General features: G+C 49.4%; 8 protein-coding genes across 8 annotated transcripts; 4 read left to right on the top strand and 4 right to left on the bottom strand.

Annotated features, from left to right (window-relative positions):
* Nucleotides 1–35: 35 nt before the first annotated feature.
* Nucleotides 36–1,783, top strand: ASPVEDRAFT_123026 (Ytp1 family protein; the record flags this gene model as incomplete). The annotated part of the gene is made up of 5 exons (XM_040806041.1): nucleotides 36–137; nucleotides 207–284; nucleotides 354–1,196; nucleotides 1,265–1,394; nucleotides 1,461–1,783. The coding sequence occupies 5 exons, from the start codon at nucleotides 36–38 to the stop codon at nucleotides 1,781–1,783; spliced, it is 1,476 nt and encodes a 491-aa protein (XP_040664727.1).
* A 699-nt stretch (nucleotides 1,784–2,482) lies between these two features.
* Nucleotides 2,483–3,827, bottom strand: ASPVEDRAFT_50535 (E1 ubiquitin-activating protein AOS1; the record flags this gene model as incomplete). Its single annotated transcript, XM_040814325.1, has 4 exons — nucleotides 2,483–3,370; nucleotides 3,427–3,598; nucleotides 3,667–3,724; nucleotides 3,797–3,827. The coding sequence occupies 4 exons, from the start codon at nucleotides 3,825–3,827 to the stop codon at nucleotides 2,483–2,485; spliced, it is 1,149 nt and encodes a 382-aa protein (XP_040664728.1).
* Nucleotides 3,828–4,329: 502 nt separating this feature from the next.
* On the top strand, nucleotides 4,330–6,924 carry ASPVEDRAFT_38435 (uncharacterized protein). Its single transcript, XM_040811700.1, has 4 exons — nucleotides 4,330–4,425; nucleotides 4,616–5,470; nucleotides 5,534–6,262; nucleotides 6,333–6,924. Coding segments are annotated over exons 1-4 (1,710 nt in total). The 5' UTR covers nucleotides 4,330–4,423; the 3' UTR covers nucleotides 6,457–6,924.
* Nucleotides 6,925–7,483: 559 nt separating this feature from the next.
* Nucleotides 7,484–10,193, bottom strand: ASPVEDRAFT_123319 (RFX family transcription factor; the record flags this gene model as incomplete). Its single annotated transcript, XM_040806071.1, has 3 exons — nucleotides 7,484–9,020; nucleotides 9,081–9,398; nucleotides 9,454–10,193. 3 exons carry the CDS (start codon nucleotides 10,191–10,193, stop codon nucleotides 7,484–7,486), a joined length of 2,595 nt encoding a protein of 864 aa, XP_040664730.1.
* Nucleotides 10,194–10,927: 734 nt separating this feature from the next.
* Nucleotides 10,928–12,943, bottom strand: ASPVEDRAFT_38438 (succinate--CoA ligase (GDP-forming) subunit alpha). Its single transcript, XM_040811701.1, has 7 exons — nucleotides 12,559–12,943; nucleotides 12,465–12,493; nucleotides 12,264–12,390; nucleotides 12,137–12,199; nucleotides 12,048–12,073; nucleotides 11,904–11,986; nucleotides 10,928–11,832 (listed from the first exon to the last, which is right to left on the bottom strand). Exons 1-7 carry the CDS (start codon nucleotides 12,717–12,719, stop codon nucleotides 11,332–11,334), a joined length of 990 nt encoding a protein of 329 aa, XP_040664731.1. The 5' UTR covers nucleotides 12,720–12,943; the 3' UTR covers nucleotides 10,928–11,331.
* A 36-nt stretch (nucleotides 12,944–12,979) lies between these two features.
* On the top strand, nucleotides 12,980–15,231 carry ASPVEDRAFT_162577 (Elongator subunit ELP3). Its single transcript, XM_040808602.1, has 2 exons — nucleotides 12,980–13,429; nucleotides 13,486–15,231. The coding sequence occupies exons 1-2, from the start codon at nucleotides 13,129–13,131 to the stop codon at nucleotides 14,910–14,912; spliced, it is 1,728 nt and encodes a 575-aa protein (XP_040664732.1). The 5' UTR covers nucleotides 12,980–13,128; the 3' UTR covers nucleotides 14,913–15,231.
* A 35-nt stretch (nucleotides 15,232–15,266) lies between these two features.
* Nucleotides 15,267–16,479, top strand: ASPVEDRAFT_38440 (uncharacterized protein). Its single transcript, XM_040811703.1, has 4 exons — nucleotides 15,267–15,630; nucleotides 15,697–15,754; nucleotides 15,871–15,963; nucleotides 16,034–16,479. Exons 1-4 carry the CDS (start codon nucleotides 15,593–15,595, stop codon nucleotides 16,109–16,111), a joined length of 267 nt encoding a protein of 88 aa, XP_040664733.1. The 5' UTR covers nucleotides 15,267–15,592; the 3' UTR covers nucleotides 16,112–16,479.
* Nucleotides 16,480–16,590: 111 nt separating this feature from the next.
* On the bottom strand, nucleotides 16,591–17,507 carry ASPVEDRAFT_50540 (1-(5-phosphoribosyl)-5- ((5-phosphoribosylamino)methylideneamino)imidazole-4-carboxamide isomerase HIS6; the record flags this gene model as incomplete). Its single annotated transcript, XM_040814326.1, has 3 exons — nucleotides 16,591–16,874; nucleotides 16,953–17,139; nucleotides 17,208–17,507. 3 exons carry the CDS (start codon nucleotides 17,505–17,507, stop codon nucleotides 16,591–16,593), a joined length of 771 nt encoding a protein of 256 aa, XP_040664734.1.
* Nucleotides 17,508–17,615: the final 108 nt, after the last annotated feature.

The following is a 17,615-nucleotide window of genomic DNA, read 5'->3' on the forward strand; positions in this document are numbered from 1 at the left end:
TCGACGGAGGCCGCAAGATGACGGGCGCTCTTGATATGCGCGGGCTGCTTGGAGCCTTGCTCCTTGTCTCCCCCGCCCTGGCTCACGGGGGTCATGAAAACGTCCCCGAAGGTGCCGCTGTCTCCGAAGACCCTATTGTATGCCACGCCTTGGCCCCAAGCAGGCTTGACTGAACGCGGACTGACGCGATATATTTTACTCTTTAGGACTCCACATTATGGATTCATATGATTCTCATGGGACTGTCATTTGGGATTATTTTCCCCTTAGGAATGGTGCTCGGGGTATGGCTCTCAAATCAGCTTGCAGTGATTGGGCAAACTTGATCTAACTACTATCTGGTATATTCATAGATCACTCGATCACGATGGCACGTCCCTGTTCAAGTCGTCGGCACCGCTATTGCTATCGTCGCATACTTCCTCGGTCATGCGCATAAAGGCCGCCAGTTCGCGAAAAATGTCCACGCTTCGTTCGCCAATGCCCTGATGTTCTTCTTGGCTGCGCAGGTTATGCTAGGCATCTACCTTAAGCTGCATATAGAGAGGGGGATTCATGGACGGATTCGCCGGGTTTTCGTCATTATGCACGGTGTCCTCGGTAAGGCAATGCCGGTGCTGAGCTGGGTGCAGATGCTTTTTGGAGGTATTACTACACTGGGTTTCTGTCGCGATGACCATCTCGGACAGTGCCTGGCCCATTTCATCATGGGCAGCGCCTTCATCGCTTACGGTATCCTGCTTACCATCCTCCTTCTCGTCGGCCAATACTGGTTGCGCCGCACCGGCCGCAGCCAGGAGTTCTTCGATTCTTTGGTCATTGCAGCGTGGGGTTGTGTCAACACTTTCACGGAGCATCGATGGGGTGGGCCCTGGGTTCACAATGACCTTCAGCACACTACAATGGGTATTGTCTGGTGGTGCGCTGGCTTGCTAGGTATCTGGTTGAGCCGCAAGCGCAACGGTCGACCTAAGAGGAACCTTATCCCGGCTATTGTCATTGGACTGACAGGTTATGCCATGTCCGGCCACCCGCAACACTCAATGATCAGTACTATGATCCACAAGATCTTCGGGTATACGTTGATGGCGGCTGGTCTAACTCGGATTATTGAGATATCCTTCGTGCTGAAGGACAAGGGCACTCTAAGTGTGGATGGCACCGATCCCAACAGCTTCCAGTACTTGACGCCTTTTGTAAGTCTTCTTCTCAGTTTGGTCTCGACCAGAAAGAAATGCCGAAGTTAACGCACTGGTCTGTACAGCTACTATACGCCTCTGGGTTCCTCTTCATGGGCGCCACCGAAGAACAGATGCAACTCCTGGAGAACGCGGGGATCACTCATGTCGCTTATGTCCTTATTCTTTTCAGCATCGCGTTCATCCTCTTCTTATGTATGCTCATCCCACTCCCAATCACGCGTTACAATGGACTAGCACTAATTCTTTCCCCCTCAACAGTCGTAAATGTCCTCCTCCACATTTACGCCGTCCACGCTTGGCCCGAATCCGCAGACCCGGACAACCACTCTCGTACAAGCACCGACCAAGATGAGGAGAACCTCCACCCAGGCCCATCCAGGAGCGGCCGCTACCGCCAGATGAACGGGCACGCGCACTCTGCCTCCGAAGCCCAGCGCATCCAGGACGCAGAGACTTTCGAGCTCCAGGGTCTCATCTCCGACGAGGAAGATGAGTCCAAGGCACCACCGTACGATGAGAACCGTCGCCAAGAATCAGAGGATCAGGAAGGTGCACCGCTTTTTCATAAGGATCGGGAGTAGATTCGTTATATTTGTTTCTGGGATTGAGATTGGAAAAATGAAATGCACACGGATATGATAAATGGACGAGGTTGTCCTTACTGACTGGGTATGCCATCCTAGGAGCCAAACCTCTCATAATGCTTTTTTTCTCTTAGTTTTGGGTATGTGGCGTTGGACTGGTGCTTGCTTGATTGCTTGCAAACATACTATATATGTGCATCATGTGAAACGATGGGTAATTATGGGGTATGAAGAACCCTGCGAGTCTTGTGCCCAGGGTTTTATCTACCTCATGACTTGGCACCGGTTGGCGTTTTGAGTGTATGATCCTACCCATTCATGTATAGAAACATATCCCAAGATCCCAATTTCCTAGATTCAACAGGAGCCGTAGCCCAAGAAGGTAAATGAGTAAATAAATGGGGGAAAAAAAAAATCCGGGTCTCGAATTATCCTGAGCCCCCTTCATCGATTCCTGTCCGATTGTTAAAATCCTATCATACAGTCGTAAGTTCATTCCCGGTCCAAATAGGACGTAGGCTTGAACGTAAAGAAGTAAAGTTAAATGCTACGCCAATAAATCAATCCCGAAATCCCATGATCCTTTTTCCTTCCTCGCCCTGTGTGCGTGTGTGTGTGTGCGTGCGTGTAGGACTTTGTCCAATCATTTAACATCCTTCAAGGATTTCGACGCCTTCATGTGCACCCAGATACATTTTATATCTGACCCATGCTTGGTTGGCCATTCAACGGTGTCGGATTTGCAACTGGAGGTACAGCAGGCATTGCATTTCCCATATCCATAGGGAAGAATGGGTGCAACGGATAAGTGGGCGCAACTGATTTGTCGCCATCGAACAGTAAGAGATTTTGGAGAGGCTGCTCACGGGCACTCAGGACATTAATCACGTCTTGAGCCAAGCTGCCTCCTAAGAAAGCGGCCACTGGACTCAGCTCGCTGCCAAGGTTCTGAAGGAAAGTCCGTAGGAACGCAGAGTCAAGGGTGCTGATGTCGAGCTTTAATTCCTGGTGCGCATCACGGGCTAACTTGGTGAATAGCTCTAGATCTTGACGGGAAGATGATGGCAGTGTGCCTTGGCTAAGCTTTTGGAATTCCCAAAGAGCCCGGAGGCAGCTCAGGAATGGCGTAACTTGTTTTCTGCGGCGGGGTAGGCGGGTAAATTCGTCCGGGAGTGGAGAGGTGTTTGCTAGGAGCAAAGGAGAATACATCTCCCTCTTCGTGACCATTTCGATGATTTTATCATTCTCTTTCTTAGTCGTGATGTTCAGTATACTTCGTGTAGGTGTTTCCTGGGAAGCTGATGGGACGTTTGATTTAGCCCGTTCGATCACAAAGTCATGCTGAATAAGATCAGAGAAAACAAATCCGTAGAACCCGTGCAGTCCAGCTGCATAGAATGAGCGTCCAGCTATGCGACAGGCCGCATTTATAGTGTTGTACATTGAGAAATCCAGCTCGGTAGCGATCGTTACGTCGAACTGACCGAAGAAATCCGGTGGCTTGGTAGACACGCTGCTCGCATCTGCAAAAACCTGGACTCTTGGGTTCATAGAGCGGATAGCCGGGACGGCAGCTTGGGCTCGCTGGAAAAGTGTTAGCACATTTTGTAACAACCAACAATACTGGGGCGGGAAAATACATTCTGGCCGACACAGTCTTGTGTAAGGAAGAACTGCGCTCCAAGATCTTCCTCTGTCGCGATTGCATCGTCGATTATAGTGAGGCTACCGATGCCGGCCAAAACCAGGTTCTTAGCGACTTCATTTGCGAGCGCCTTGAAGGTTATGAGGAGAATGTTTGCGGACCGCAGTCTAATAAAGTACGGCTCACAGTCAGTTAAGAGCACTACTGGCCGCTATAGTCGCTGGTTCTCACTCACTTTTCTTGGGCCTTCACACCCCAAAGGCGGATCTGGCGATCGTACAACGCAATCTCATCTGGTGGACAGAAATGTCAGATACTGTAAAACACCCCGCAAGTGCACTAACATCAAGAGACGTTATTCATACCGGCGCTAATTGACTGGTCTTGCGACTCCATAGTGAGATCCACTCGTGCGCAGCTTGGTAACGAGTTGATATGGTGGTGGCGACAGTCAGATCAATGCGAACGTAACGTATGCCAGTAACGGGGGCGGGGGAAGTAGATAAAGACTAGCTTCTAGCGTCACGGCGAAGCGAGAGGGATAATAACACGGCAACGTTGGACGAAGAGTGCCGGGCGCAGGGAGGGGAAACGCGAGAAGAGGGGCGGGGGAAACAATTGAGCATCACTCAATGTGTCACCAACATGCATGAAGCCAGCAAAGACGCCCAGCCAGCCGATTGCCAGCAGCAAGTGATTCGAGGATGGAGGATGCGGACTATTGAAGTACAAAGTGAAAGCACACCACCACAATAGGACATCACGTGCGCCGGCAGATAAGCGCTGGCCCGTTTATCGCCTCTAGCTCGCTTCCCCGGAGCGTCATCCGCCTACCACTGCACTGCTCCCCCTCCATCTCCCTCGCCCAGTTACTCTGTCCCTGCTCACCGTCATTTTGCCTCGCTGCTGTCGATCGGGCCTCTTTGCATCCTGCCTTTCGTGTACCTCCGCATAGTTCGTTCCGCATCCATACGCTCTCCGTTTGCCCCGGTATGGTTCCTTCTGTCTCCGCCCTCCCCCTCCTATCACCTACCTTGACCAGTCGGACTAACGAGGCTCCCGATCGATAGAATGGTACGTTGAAACCAAATCTTGCTGCCGTATCCGCCCAAGGCAGAAATTCCTTGTATTAGCACCGAGGGGGCAACCTGACAAACCCTGGCTTACTTGTCCTCTCATCTCTAGTCGGGGAATTATGACTATCCTCCCGCTTCCCGTCGTACCGCCCGAGGAAGCAGACCCAGTGATCGTCTACATCGGCCAAACGCGAACCGTCTACAGCATCTACGGGATTTATTAAACACTGATAGAAACCGAAGCACTTCCGCTCGAGCCTTGGAGACTCTTAACCAAGAGCTAGAGGAGTCTCGCTCCGAGCGCGCGAGGGACCGATATTCGTTTGATCAAACCAGGGCATTCGTGGATCAGCAAATTCGAGACCTACAAAGAGAGCAGGCTTCCAGGGGAGACCATACTCATGGTACGAGGTCAGGCCCGATACATCCAGGATTGCAGAGGCTGCAAAATCTGGACGCCGTAATTATGAATCACGACCCAAGTCCTTCTGGAATATCACGGTCAATCAGCAGAGCTTCGAGATCCCGTGGCTTTAGAAGCAATGACCGACCTGGCCGGACTAGAAGGAATCGAGATTCCATCCTAGATTCGCCGATTCCTCATATAGATTCGCCATCCACCATGCCTTTGGAACCGGATCACGACACTCCAACGGACCGATTGAGGGTCAAGCGCAGAAAGCTTGACTCGGATGATAACAGAGAGAACTTACAAAATCTGAGATATGGACAATACGGTCAAGTCGTGCCAGGAACGTTGAAAATGGAGTTGGCCAGTTGCGATGGGGGCACTTACGAACCCGTATGTGAAACCTCCGGGCCGGAAAACATCCTCTTGAATGACTCGTCCGTATATTGCACAAAATCGGACCGCTGTAATCTGATCCTGAAACATCGTGGGGAGGCGCCATTCTGTCTGAAGAAGCTCGTCATCAAAGCGCCCAAATCTGGCTATGATGCTCCGTATGTTCAATTCGAAGCTCTTCGAATCGCAGCTATATCCGCTAATATTTCACCTCTTATCAGGATACAAGCAGGCATGGTTTTCGTTTCTATGTCAGCCGACGACCTTCTTGCTCGCACTTCTCAGTATCAGATTCAGTATGCTGGCTCTCGGAGCCATCGTGCTCATCGGCGCAGCGGAATGCAGCCGTCTCAGGAATACATGAATTCATATCGAACTCCCCTACAGACCCTTGAACGAGAATCTCTAGCCGGCTTCGACTCTCCTTCGGACTCAGATACAGACACTAGTGAACCTGCCGGTGCCTCTCCCAGCTATAATACAGACCAGACATCTGAGTTTCATGTCACTACATACTATGACGAGCGCTCTGATGGTACTGGGCTTGACAGGCCTGGAGACCACTTCTCCATACCCCAGGCACCTGAACCGACAAGGTTGGAGAGGGTTGGCACGATGTACCCAATGAATGATGATTTCCTCTGTTCGGACACTGAGGACAGCGGTAGTGATGAGGACGACACTTCTGAGACCCACTCATACAATTCACGACGGCGTGATCTGCAAAGGCAGGTACGGGCCATGCGTCGTCAATATGCCTTGGAGCAAGATGAATTACCGCGGCGTCGTCATGTTCCAAACACAATACAGCCCATACCACCAGCTGCCCCCTCGGCGCCGCACCCTGGACCAACTGCTCGTTCTACAGGCGTTGGACTGATGAAACCCCTTGCTCAATTCTTCATCAAGCGGCCTAAGAGTAGCGTTAGCCTCAATTTCGATCCTCCACCGTAAGTCTCAAGTCCGTTCTGCTCTTGTGGTCTCCTTCAATCTCATCTAACCTCCTTCCCTTCATTACAGATCGGGCCGTTACATCCTGATAAAACTATGGAGTCCGTACAATGCCGGTAACATAGATATTCAAAGCGTCGTTGCTCATGGGTTTGCTGGGCCAAGGTTCTTCCCCGCCGCCGGGCTCAGATGACCAATGCCAATTCCGCGAAGAAGCAATGGTGCGAGATAATCCGGCATCAATCCATGGTATCGCTCTACTATCTCAATCCAGTCACAGGCCCGGCCAGGCGCAGCATGGATACTACCTGAGTACCGCAACTCATATAATAGCGTGTGATACGCTGCGTTGCGAATAGTTGGGATGCACACGGCCACTAGGCACCATACGAAGTACGTATAGACTCTGGCAGACTCTTCGTTAAAAAGGTCGCCCAGTCTATAGTACTTTGTTAGCAGGTGCTAAATGCGGTTTCGACCATGGCTTTAATGAGCATGTCGCCCCGTGTTCTCTTGTACATTTTTTGATGAGCCTGATACATATTATCGCCCTTCCCATAATGAAAACGTGGGGGCGCATCATTTACCCATCATGAAATCAAACTGTAGTGCATGAATACCGAAAACCTTCCTCTCTACATACAGTAGTATATCGTACAATGTGGTATCACAAAGGTCTTGAAAAATGCAGCTTCATCAAAAGTGCATTAGAAAACTATCCAACTCAAGATAGCTATGTATTTGCCGCAAGGATGGAATGTCATAAACAGAAGGTAATTAAACAAGCTCAAAGGTAAAAAAGACGCCTATTAACCGTCGGCATAATGGTGAATCAGCTGCAATCCAATGGCAAATCAATATTTACAGGGACGACCGCCCCTTATGAGCAAAGAAGTAAGCAAAAATAGGGCTAGACAAAAGCCGGTCAAGGTCTTGAAACGAGTTTAACCACGCTGTGAGACCCGTTCTTCTGCCAGCCAGGAAAAAGCATCAAATCACAATGCTGTTGGCCGACGAATCCAGAATCGATGCTTTCGTCTCTCGTCTCTCGTGCAATAATAGTCCAACGCCGAATCCTTCCTTGTAGACCAACCAAAACATATATACTCCTAGTAACAAAAAAAGAAAGAATTCCCAATCCAACTCCACCATGAAGAAGCATAATTTTGTTCTTTCCCAAAATGTAAGAAAGTAGAAATCCAACTCGCGTGGCGGGGAAATTAGATAACGACAACATCACCTTCCGCATCTGCTGGGTCGGAGGCCATCATATCACCGTACTTCCCCACCGTCAGTAGCATTGAGTCGTCATCAAGATCAATAGCGCTGTCGTCGTGATTCGGGGCATGGAAGGGCGTTAGGTTTTCGGTGATATTAGTGGGTTTCTCATTTTCGACGTGATTCAAGTTTGTTTCAACCTCCGTCCGTGACGGCTCAAGTGATGTACCATTTTGGGCATCCGGCGTCGTAGTTTGTTCCTTGTTGCCGACAGCATGAGAAGAATCCTTCACAATCAAGCCCCCAGGTCCGGACTGGTCAGAGTCCAAGTCTGATTTTTGCAGAGCACTAGGTGTGTAATGCATGAATCCACCCTTCTCTGCTTGCCATAACATCATTTCATGGAAAAATACCTTAGTCATCCACCATGCACTAAAACTCTGGGCTCCTCCCAGCGTTAGACGGCGTAAAATACAATCCCACAATGCATCCACACGTTGAATAACACACTGTGTGCGGTGTTGAGGGAAGATGTGAGCCAGATTTAGGATGAAGGAAATCCACTTGTCTGGAAAGTTGTACTCGTCTCCGACAGACTCCTCGACAGGAAATTTGTGGGCTTCAGAGCTCTCTTCCATGTCAGGTTGGGCAAAAAAGGAGTTGGAAGTAGCAGGGTTCAAGTCCGTAATGGGGGTGAGGAGAGCGCGGATATCATGCTTCAATATCCGTTCCGTAGCCTGTTCTGCACAGCTAGGAATATTCGCCCTTGTCATCATTTCTTTGGGGTCAACCAGTGTCATGAAGTCAAGCCACATCTGGTTCCTGTTGTCGGGGTGACAAAGCCAAGCTGCTGCAGCGTTGGCAGATTGATTCACATCGAGCATATGCCTCAAAAGATTGCAAAATATGTGGGCCGGTATCAGCCTCGCAAGGGAAACATGCACAGGTTGGGTCTTGAATGTGTCACTGATATGGGTAGTAAGTCGCTGCGATATCGAGCTGAACGCATCCAAAACAAGTTTCGGGACGACTTGCGTAGTCAGTGGTGCCACAAACGCAATCATCTTCTGGTACATAAGCCAATCGCACTCTTTGATCCATGGCGCAATGTTAGGATGCGTCAGAAGCTTTTGAACCGGAACCGTCAAGGTGCCATGGAACGCAGAGAAATATCTAAGCATATTGCGCTCTTTGCAATACCGGAAGCTATCGATGACCGAGATACAGTGGGAACGGTAAAGCGCAGCAAGAGCTGCTGCCACCTTGGAATCAGTGTTGGCGGGAAGATAACCATTGATATCCGGCAGTTGCAAGGAGTCGGTGTCAACCGAGGAACTATCCATGGTAGGCAACTGAAGCATTTGGTGAATCAATTTTCCGGAATGGCTAGCGACATTCTCAAGCGTAATGACGTCGCCCTCAGAAGATTGACAGCCACAGCCAGAAGTTGCTGTGTCAGTTGTTACCTTTGGTGCAAAGGAAGTAGTAGGAGAAGGAAAAAGTGCTGTATCTGCGGTAGGTTGCGGTAATACACTTGCACTATAAACCATGTCAGTCCACGACGCATATTAACCCTGTAACTTGGGACAATCCACTTACCCTTTTTGTATATCGTCGCCATTCCTGCTTTCTGCGGTAGCAATAGTTGTTGGTTCCTGGGATGGGAACCGCGTGGCTGGAGGCGACGGTTTCTGTTGTTTCTCCTCGATCACCGTTAAATCGACATAGTGGTATTTTGATTCTCCCCTAACGCCTAAACGGCGCGTCTGTACATTTGGGAATATTATTCGTACGAGTTTTCCGAATGAGGCAGGGTTCAATACTGAGACGCGCTCAGTTCCACACTTCTCTGCATAGCAGCAATAAACACGGTCTCGTCGGACAGAGCCGGTACTTTTCCGGCAGTTCTCTCTCAGCCTATAGCGAGTAAGAAACGCATACAAGGCAACAATATTCTCATCTCAGAACTTACCAGATCATCGCGAAGACCTGTTTAACTTTCTCGGCCTTGCCACCAGCGCCCTCATGTTTGAGGACTTCTGCTGCCATCTGCTTTAGCGTATAACCTTCATATTGGCGCAGAAGTTTCCGCAGCTCGTTGTCGTTGGCAAGGGATGAACTTGAGCCCTTTTTCTTCTTAATTCCTGCTTCAGAGGTATCATGGTCATCGAGAACATGCTCCGGTAGGTGGTTCTCAATCCCACTGTCGTACATGCTTTGGTACTGAGGTATGGCAACATTTGGTAACCCATGACCGGGAATTCCAGACGGCATGGAATGATGTGATAGATGATGACGATGAATAGCATGATTAGGGAAGTCATCAGCCCTGGGCATAACAGCATGATGCCCATCTTGCATTGTCGGATCCAAAGAGGTTCCATTCACCTGGTGCGACAGTTGCTGGCCGAATCGCATAATAATATCCTCTGGGTTATTGCTGAAAACATTGGATCCGGCAGACGCCTGGGCCGGCAAGAACTGGGAAAACCCATCATTGAGTTGCTGGTCTTGGGTTTGTTGGGTTGTGGTCGAATGGATACTAGCGGTCGAACCTCTCGACCGCGGGCGACGGCTATTTCGAGATATTACGGTTTCTGATCGCGATCTCATGAGATCAGCAGTGCCAGGACGACTATGAGGGGCGACTATTTGAGTTGTCTGGGAGGCAGCACTAGAAGACAAAGAGGCTGCGCGACCTGGTGTCACCATGGGTCAGCAAGCAATGCAGCAAGTCGGGACGAGGTGCAGCCCGAAGAGCATTGGATGGATAAAAACAGATATCCCGCAGGGAAATGCAGCGCCTTACCAATATCAGGTGGCATCTTCCTTTTTCAGACGCTATTGCACGCAGCACGTCGAATAGTGGTGGTGTTGCTTGGGTTCTTGCTCGTTGCTAGGTGCAAAACAGTGGGTAACCACGGGCAGTAATAATAGGTTAAGTAGCGCCCGTCTGTTTTGATCCTTCCTCAGAGCCGACTTGGTGCCACCGCGAGGAGACAACCCCGGATTAAAGAAAAAAAAGACAAATAGTCAAGAAGTCCAAAATAAATTAGTCGTATACTCACTCTGTCAGGCGTCGGGTTCTCGGAGGCTCATGGCGTTTTGGGCGTGGAATTGTCAATGTTCGAGGGACAAGCAGGAATAAACAGAGTCGGCCGTTCCTCAAGCAACGAAAACAATCTCGTGGATCACGTGCGCCTTATGTAAGACTGTCATTCCTCAGGCCCAAGCTGCCATTGTTTAGGCACCATTGCCTTGTTTTCAGCTGTAAACTTTGAGCATTCAAGTTATTGTAGTCCCCTATTTTATCTATTCGTATAAAAACCAATCCTCCAACATTCCCAGGTGAGCACAAGTTTCGGGTGGCTTGTAGCGGCATATATATAGATCTTCCGGAGTTCCGGAGATCGCATACTCAGTTTAAGTATGGATACATATATAACGGGCGTTTGACTGCTGAGACTTGATGGGAATTTTATCTCCGTAAACAAAAGGGAAACCACGCCAACGACTCACCAATAAAAAGATACTACAGGTGATGTCGCCCACTGACAACCCAATCTCAGATGATATTTAAATTTCAGAGATACAGGAAACAAAATAGATATTCAAAATTTACATGAGGAAACTAGTTACTTCCTACCATCTCTAAACATATGAAATGACAATGACAGAAAGGAAAAGTACAGGAGGGTTCCAAGAGCGGGAATCTAGCGGAGAGCTAGAGAAATATTTGACCATCGCCTTGACACTCAAGCAACCAATTCAATGGTTACCTCAGCACCAAAACTTGATTTGGACAATAATCCCCAGCCAAAGTACGAAAAGAAGTTGCCCAGAATGAACTTTAAACCAAGTCCCTCTTCACAAACTCGGCAAGGAGCGACTTGCCTAGAGCAGCGGGGCTGCGCTCAACAACGACACCTGCATCTTGAAGAGCAGAGATCTTGGAGTCGGCACCGCCCTTGCCACCACTAACAATGGCACCAGCGTGGCCCATACGGCGGCCCGGGGGAGCACTGATACCAGCAATGAAGCTAACGGCAGGCTTGTTGTGCCTGTTGTTGGCCTTGAAGAATTCGGCAGCATCTTCCTCAGCGCTGCCACCGATCTCACCGATCATAATGATACCATCGGTCTCCTCGTCCTCAAGGAAGATACGCAAGCAGTCGATGAAGTTGGTACCGGAGAAGGGGTCACCACCAATGCCAACAACGAGAGACTGGCCGAGACCGGCCTGAGTGGTCTGGTTGACAGCTTCGTATGTGAGGGTACCAGAACGGGAGACGATACCGACGCGACCACGCTTGTGGATGAACCCAGGCATGATACCAATCTTGCATTGACCCTGCAAGATTCAACGTAACCTTGTTAGTGCGAGTCGTTTTATGGAGAAACCGGGTAGCTACTGGTACTTACGGGAGCAATGATACCGGGGCAGTTAGGGCCGACCAGACGAGTCTTGTTCTGAGTCTTCAGAATGTCGGTAATGCGGACCATGTCTAGTACGTTTTTATTAGCTTATGCACGAGTTATAAGTACGACGTATGGCTGCTTTCATACCGTGTTGAGGGATGCCCTCGGTGATACTGTGAAAAACCACACCGGTTAGCCATATAATACGTGATTTCCCGAATCAAGTCAGATCCTACCAGACAACTAGAGGCATTTCAGCCTCAACTGCTTCCTCGATACCCTTGGCAGCCAAGGGAGGGCTGCATCCCGTTTATCAGCGCTGTTTTATAATAAAGAATCAGGTTTCGAGAGTTTAAAGCATACGGAACGAAAATGGCAGATGCAGTGGCACCCGTCTGCTTAACTGCGTCGCTAACATTGGCGAAGACCGGGAGATCTAAATGCGTAGAGCCGGCCTTCTTGGGGTTGGTACCACCAACAACCTTGGTACCTGGTATATGTAAGCGTCCGACTCAGGCCAATCCGGCGCGTAAAGCCGAGTGATATGGAAATAGCAATAAATACCGTAGGCGATCGCTTGTTCGGCGTGGAAACTATCAGCGCATGTCAGTATCATATTCGAATATAAATCCCGCAAATTCCGGTAGAAGCCACGTACGTTCCCTGCTTTCCGGTGAACCCCTGGAAGAGAACCTTCGTGTCGCCATTGATGCGAAGGTTGTTGACGGTCTCAGAGTAAGGACCAGGGGTGTATGCCCGGCGCTGGGTGGCAGCAGCGTTTCGAAGGGCAGACACCGCGTTCCGGCGAATAGCTTGCATGTCGGCTGACGAACGGGAATGCGAAGTTGAAAAAAAGGGGAATATAGAGTAGAGAGGGAAGATTGCACCGCGAGACGGGCAATTAAGACCTTGAGGTTATGTGAAGGGGGATTGGGAAGAAGAGGCAGTAGTAGAGACTGAAGCAATCGTCTGTTGGAAACACGGGTTTGGCCATTTGTTCGGGAGAAAGCTTTAAGCGGTCCGAATTATCGCGGGCGGTCGGCCTCACTCGGCCTTGATTTTTCTTCCTCTCCCGCTATCAGTGGCCGATGCAGTGATTGCTTTGAACTACTGTCACTTACCCCCATTTTTTACTTGTTTAAGCTCGTTTCAATCTAGTTCCAGGCTACACATCTATCTTACCGTTAATCCGTCCATCCCCGCGGTCGACGCGAGGTAGCCTCCCATCATGGCAACTATCACAATGACAGCCCCGCCACCCACCAAATCGAAGAAGAGCCTCAAGCTGCCACCTGAAAATGAACGGTATATGAGGGCATGCTCTGATATCGCAAATGCTTTGATCCAGGATTATGAGTCGCAGAAGGATCCTACGAAACCTAGGAAGGATATCAACCTCAATAAGCTGCGCGGTCAAATCGCGAAAAAGCACGTCTTGGGCAGCCAGCCGCCTTTGACAGCCATCATCTCGGCTGTCCCTGAGCACTACAAGAAATATATCCTCCCGAAGTTGATTGCGAAGCCAATCAGTATGTCTTGTTTCGTCGTCCCATCTAATAGAACCCTTGCTTATTCTTATCGTTAGGAACGTCCTCTGGTATCGCTGTTGTAGCTGTTATGAGCAAACCCCACCGTTGCCCCCATATCGCCTATACCGGTAACATTTGTGTCTATTGCCCCGGCGGCCCCGATTCGGACTTTGAATATTCTACACAGTCTTATACTGGTTATGAACCCACATCGATGCGAGCAATCCGCGCCCGATATGACCCGTTCGAGCAGGCAAGAGGAAGAGTTGATCAAATCAAGTCGCTTGGTCACAGCGTGGACAAGGTCGAATACATTATCATGGGAGGAACCTTTATGTCTCTGCCGGCAGAATACCGAGACTCATTCGTCGCCCAACTTCACAATGCGCTGAGTGGCTACCAGACCGACAACGTCGATGAAGCAGTCCAGGCTGGGGAAATGAGTAATATCAAGTGCGTGGGAATAACTATTGAAACTCGCCCCGATTACTGTTTGGACACACACTTGAGTAGCATGCTTCGATACGGATGTACAAGACTCGAGGTTGGGGTCCAAAGTCTATACGAGGATGTTGCGAGAGATACAAACCGTGGTCACACCGTTGCTGCTGTGGCAGAAACTTTCAAGCTTTCAAAAGATGCAGGATTCAAAGTCGTCAGCCACATGATGCCTGACTTGCCTAACGTGGGCATGGAGCGTGATTTGTTTCAATTCGAGGAGTATTTCGAGAACCCAGACTTTCGAACTGATGGGCTGAAGATTTACCCCACGCTTGTCATTCGCGGAACCGGTCTTTACGAGCTCTGGAGGACGGGTCGTTACAAAAACTATACTCCAAATGCGCTTATCGACCTTGTTGCTCGTATTCTCGCACTTGTGCCACCCTGGACCCGTATCTATCGAGTTCAGCGAGATATCCCGATGCCGTTGGTTACTTCGGGAGTTGAGAATGGTAATCTGCGGGAGCTGGCTCTAGCGCGCATGAAAGACTTTGGCACGACGTGTCGAGATGTTCGCACACGGGAAGTTGGCATCAACGAGGTCAAAAACAAGATTCGCCCGTCCCAAGTGGAGCTTATTCGTCGTGACTATGCGGCCAACGGTGGTTGGGAGACCTTCCTCGCCTATGAGGATCCCAAGCAAGATATCCTGATTGGTCTTTTGCGTCTGCGCAAGTGCAGCTCGACGCATACATTCCGCCCCGAGTTTACAGGTCAGCAAACTAGCATCATTCGTGAACTGCACGTGTATGGCTCCGCTGTTCCGCTCCACGGGCGTGATCCGCGTAAGTTCCAACATCGAGGCTTCGGAACCCTGTTGATGGAGGAGGCTGAACGGATTGCACGGGAGGAACACGGCAGCCAAAAGATCAGCGTCATTTCAGGTGTTGGTGTCCGCAGTTACTATGCTCGCCTTGGGTATACATTGGACGGCCCCTACATGTCCAAGATGCTTGAGCCGATCGAAGGAGAGGAATATTAAAAGTATAGGAACGGTCAAAACTATTTTTGTTTTTTTCTTGCGATTACAGATATGATTCATGATACCTCAGGCGGACACGCAGGTGTACAAAAGTTCTGAGTTGAGACTGGATTGGCGTTTCATGGAGTGTTTTCCCGGTGGCTATATTTTTTTGACGACATTTATTGAATATAGCGATGTCATCAACGCAGGCTAAGATTGCTTGTACATACATTTTCAATGAGTCGTTGGGACTCTTATGACGGAAGCATCGTGGCGCATACTTAATTTAGAACAGTAGCATATTACAAAACCTAAAAATTTTGAGAGATTATGTGGCATTTCATCGTTTACATAACTTACATAGAAGACACTACTGAATCTATTCCACGGATTGTTTCATGAGGCTGGATGGACTGGAGGCTTGACGTGGATGCCGAAAGCGGCTTAGGCGGCGAGGCCTGCTGCGCCCATCCAGAGCTTCAACCCGGCCGCCTCCAGAAGGCCGCACAAGCGTCAAACATCATCGTTCCGAGTTCAGCCATCTCTCCTTTCATCCCAGCTTTTTCGCGCCATATATTGTATCCCAACTCCAGCCGGCCATCGTTCTATCGCCGAAGTAGCCCTCTCATCGACCTGCCCTCTCAGGTAAACCTCCACTTCGCTATCTCTCTATTGGCACATCAAGCCGCAACGACATAATGAAGCCTGTCGTATCTTCATTGAACGCCTGGTCCTGGTATGAACTCCCATGATAAAGGCGACCGTGTTGATTCCATGAACTGACGAGCGCCTTTCATCGTAGCGTTGTCATCTCCCTCTTCGCCATTGTTATCCTCTCCGTCCTTGGGTCGCTATTCAAGGTTCGTCGACTTTCCCCGTGCATCATACCTGGTTTCATATTTGATATGGAAACCCCATATCTGAAATATGAGCTGCAGCATGCTATTACAGATGACTAACAGCCTGGTACAAACAGAGCGAACACCACGGATTCACCGGCTCAGAAGGTGAGCCGGAGGACGGCGGAGCCGTTGCCGCCTCGATATTTACTGCTGTGATTATCTACGCTGTACGTTATATCCCCGTTTCCCCAGAATTATACGGTTGTACAATGGTTTTACTAATCTTATATACCCTAGGGATTCTTTGTTTTCTGCGCCTTCCAGGCCTACCTACACATCCGAGCCCGCCGGGGCGGTGCCATATCACTGAATTAAGCGCCTTTCGCTCGTTTATGCCATCTTATTTCTTCGCACGATTTATCTGGGATGAGCCGGGAGGTAGAATTCCCGGCTTGGGTATATGGGGTCTGATGCCACGCGCCTTAGAGCGTCGTGGGGTTTCTGAGAATCGTCCTTGGATGGATCCTTCAGTATTCCAAATCGATGATTAGGTTTCTTTTTGCTGTTCGAGAGCAACACATGGTCACTATCGCTATAATTCTACAGATTAACTCTAGGCCATAGAGAAGCGTGGTCTCTTTCAACGACAGCTGGTATGCTCTTAGAAAGGACGCGATTTGCTCTACGCGCACACTGCATGTATATACCGTTTTGGCTTTGATAGAAACAATCTGAATTCCCTCATTGAAAATCAAATGCGAAATCTCGTTTATAGATGCTTTATGCTAAATGAAGCTGATATATTAATAGAGTGAAGGGCCCGAATGTACAATACTGCTTGCCCCCTGTCCAAATCAATGATCCTTGTTCCACTGAATACACTCATCAAACGTCACCCCGGAACCACCGAAAATATCCAACGCGCTCCCTATCGTCAGATCTACCTTGCCTTTACTACTAACATGCACTTTCTCAAGATCCTGCAAACTCCTTGCTCCACCAGCATACGTAACAGGTATGGAGCACCACTCCGCGAGTCTTGATACCAACTCCTCATCAACGCCCTGCTGCAATCCTTCTACGTCTGCAGCGTGGATGAGAAACTCGGAGCAGTATGGCTCAAGCAATGATATTGATTCTGGATGGACACTTAGTACACGTGGCCAGCAATAAGCTTTGGGGTGAAAAGACGGAATATATATATATATTAACTTACCTTGATTAACTTCCATCTCGGTAATGGTCTGCCAGCGGTTCATAGCTACAAACCACGTATTTTCCTTTCTCCGACAACTCAGATCGAGAACGAGCTTTGACTTGTCACCCCCCAAAGCAGAGAGGACAGACTGTAACCGCTCAAGAGAGAACTGGCCCTCCGGGAAAAGGAATGATGTGATGATAACCTGTGAAGATGGTTAGCTCAATGAATAAGAAATAAAACCAAAGCACGCATATAGGACCGATGGCCCACCTTATCAGCGCCCTGATCAATCCAATACTGGGCATTCTCATCCGTAATGCCACCCGCAACCTGCAGCCCCCCAGGCCAAGTCCTCAGCGCTTCCTTAGCTGCATCATCATTGCCGGCGCCTAGCTTCACAACGTGGCCACCGCGGAGGTTGTGCTTCTGGTACAAGCCCGCATAGTGGCCTGCTGGAAGTTTTGATACATAGTTTGTCTTCAGATCTGACTCGACGTTGCTCAGAGTGCCGCCGACGATTTGCTTGACTTGTCCTGAGTGGAGGTCGATGCAGGGGCGGAATTGAGTCATTTCCTTGGTCCTTTTCTCTATTTAATACTCAATGTATTTGGGTTGCCTTTTGCTGGACTGTAATGAAGGGTTGTTTGCATATGCTTTGCAGTTTGGAGGGGCTACTTT

The sequence above is a fragment of the Aspergillus versicolor genome, assembly GCF_001890125.1.
Source record: "Aspergillus versicolor CBS 583.65 unplaced genomic scaffold ASPVEscaffold_2, whole genome shotgun sequence".
NCBI lineage: Eukaryota > Fungi > Ascomycota > Eurotiomycetes > Eurotiales > Aspergillaceae > Aspergillus > Aspergillus versicolor.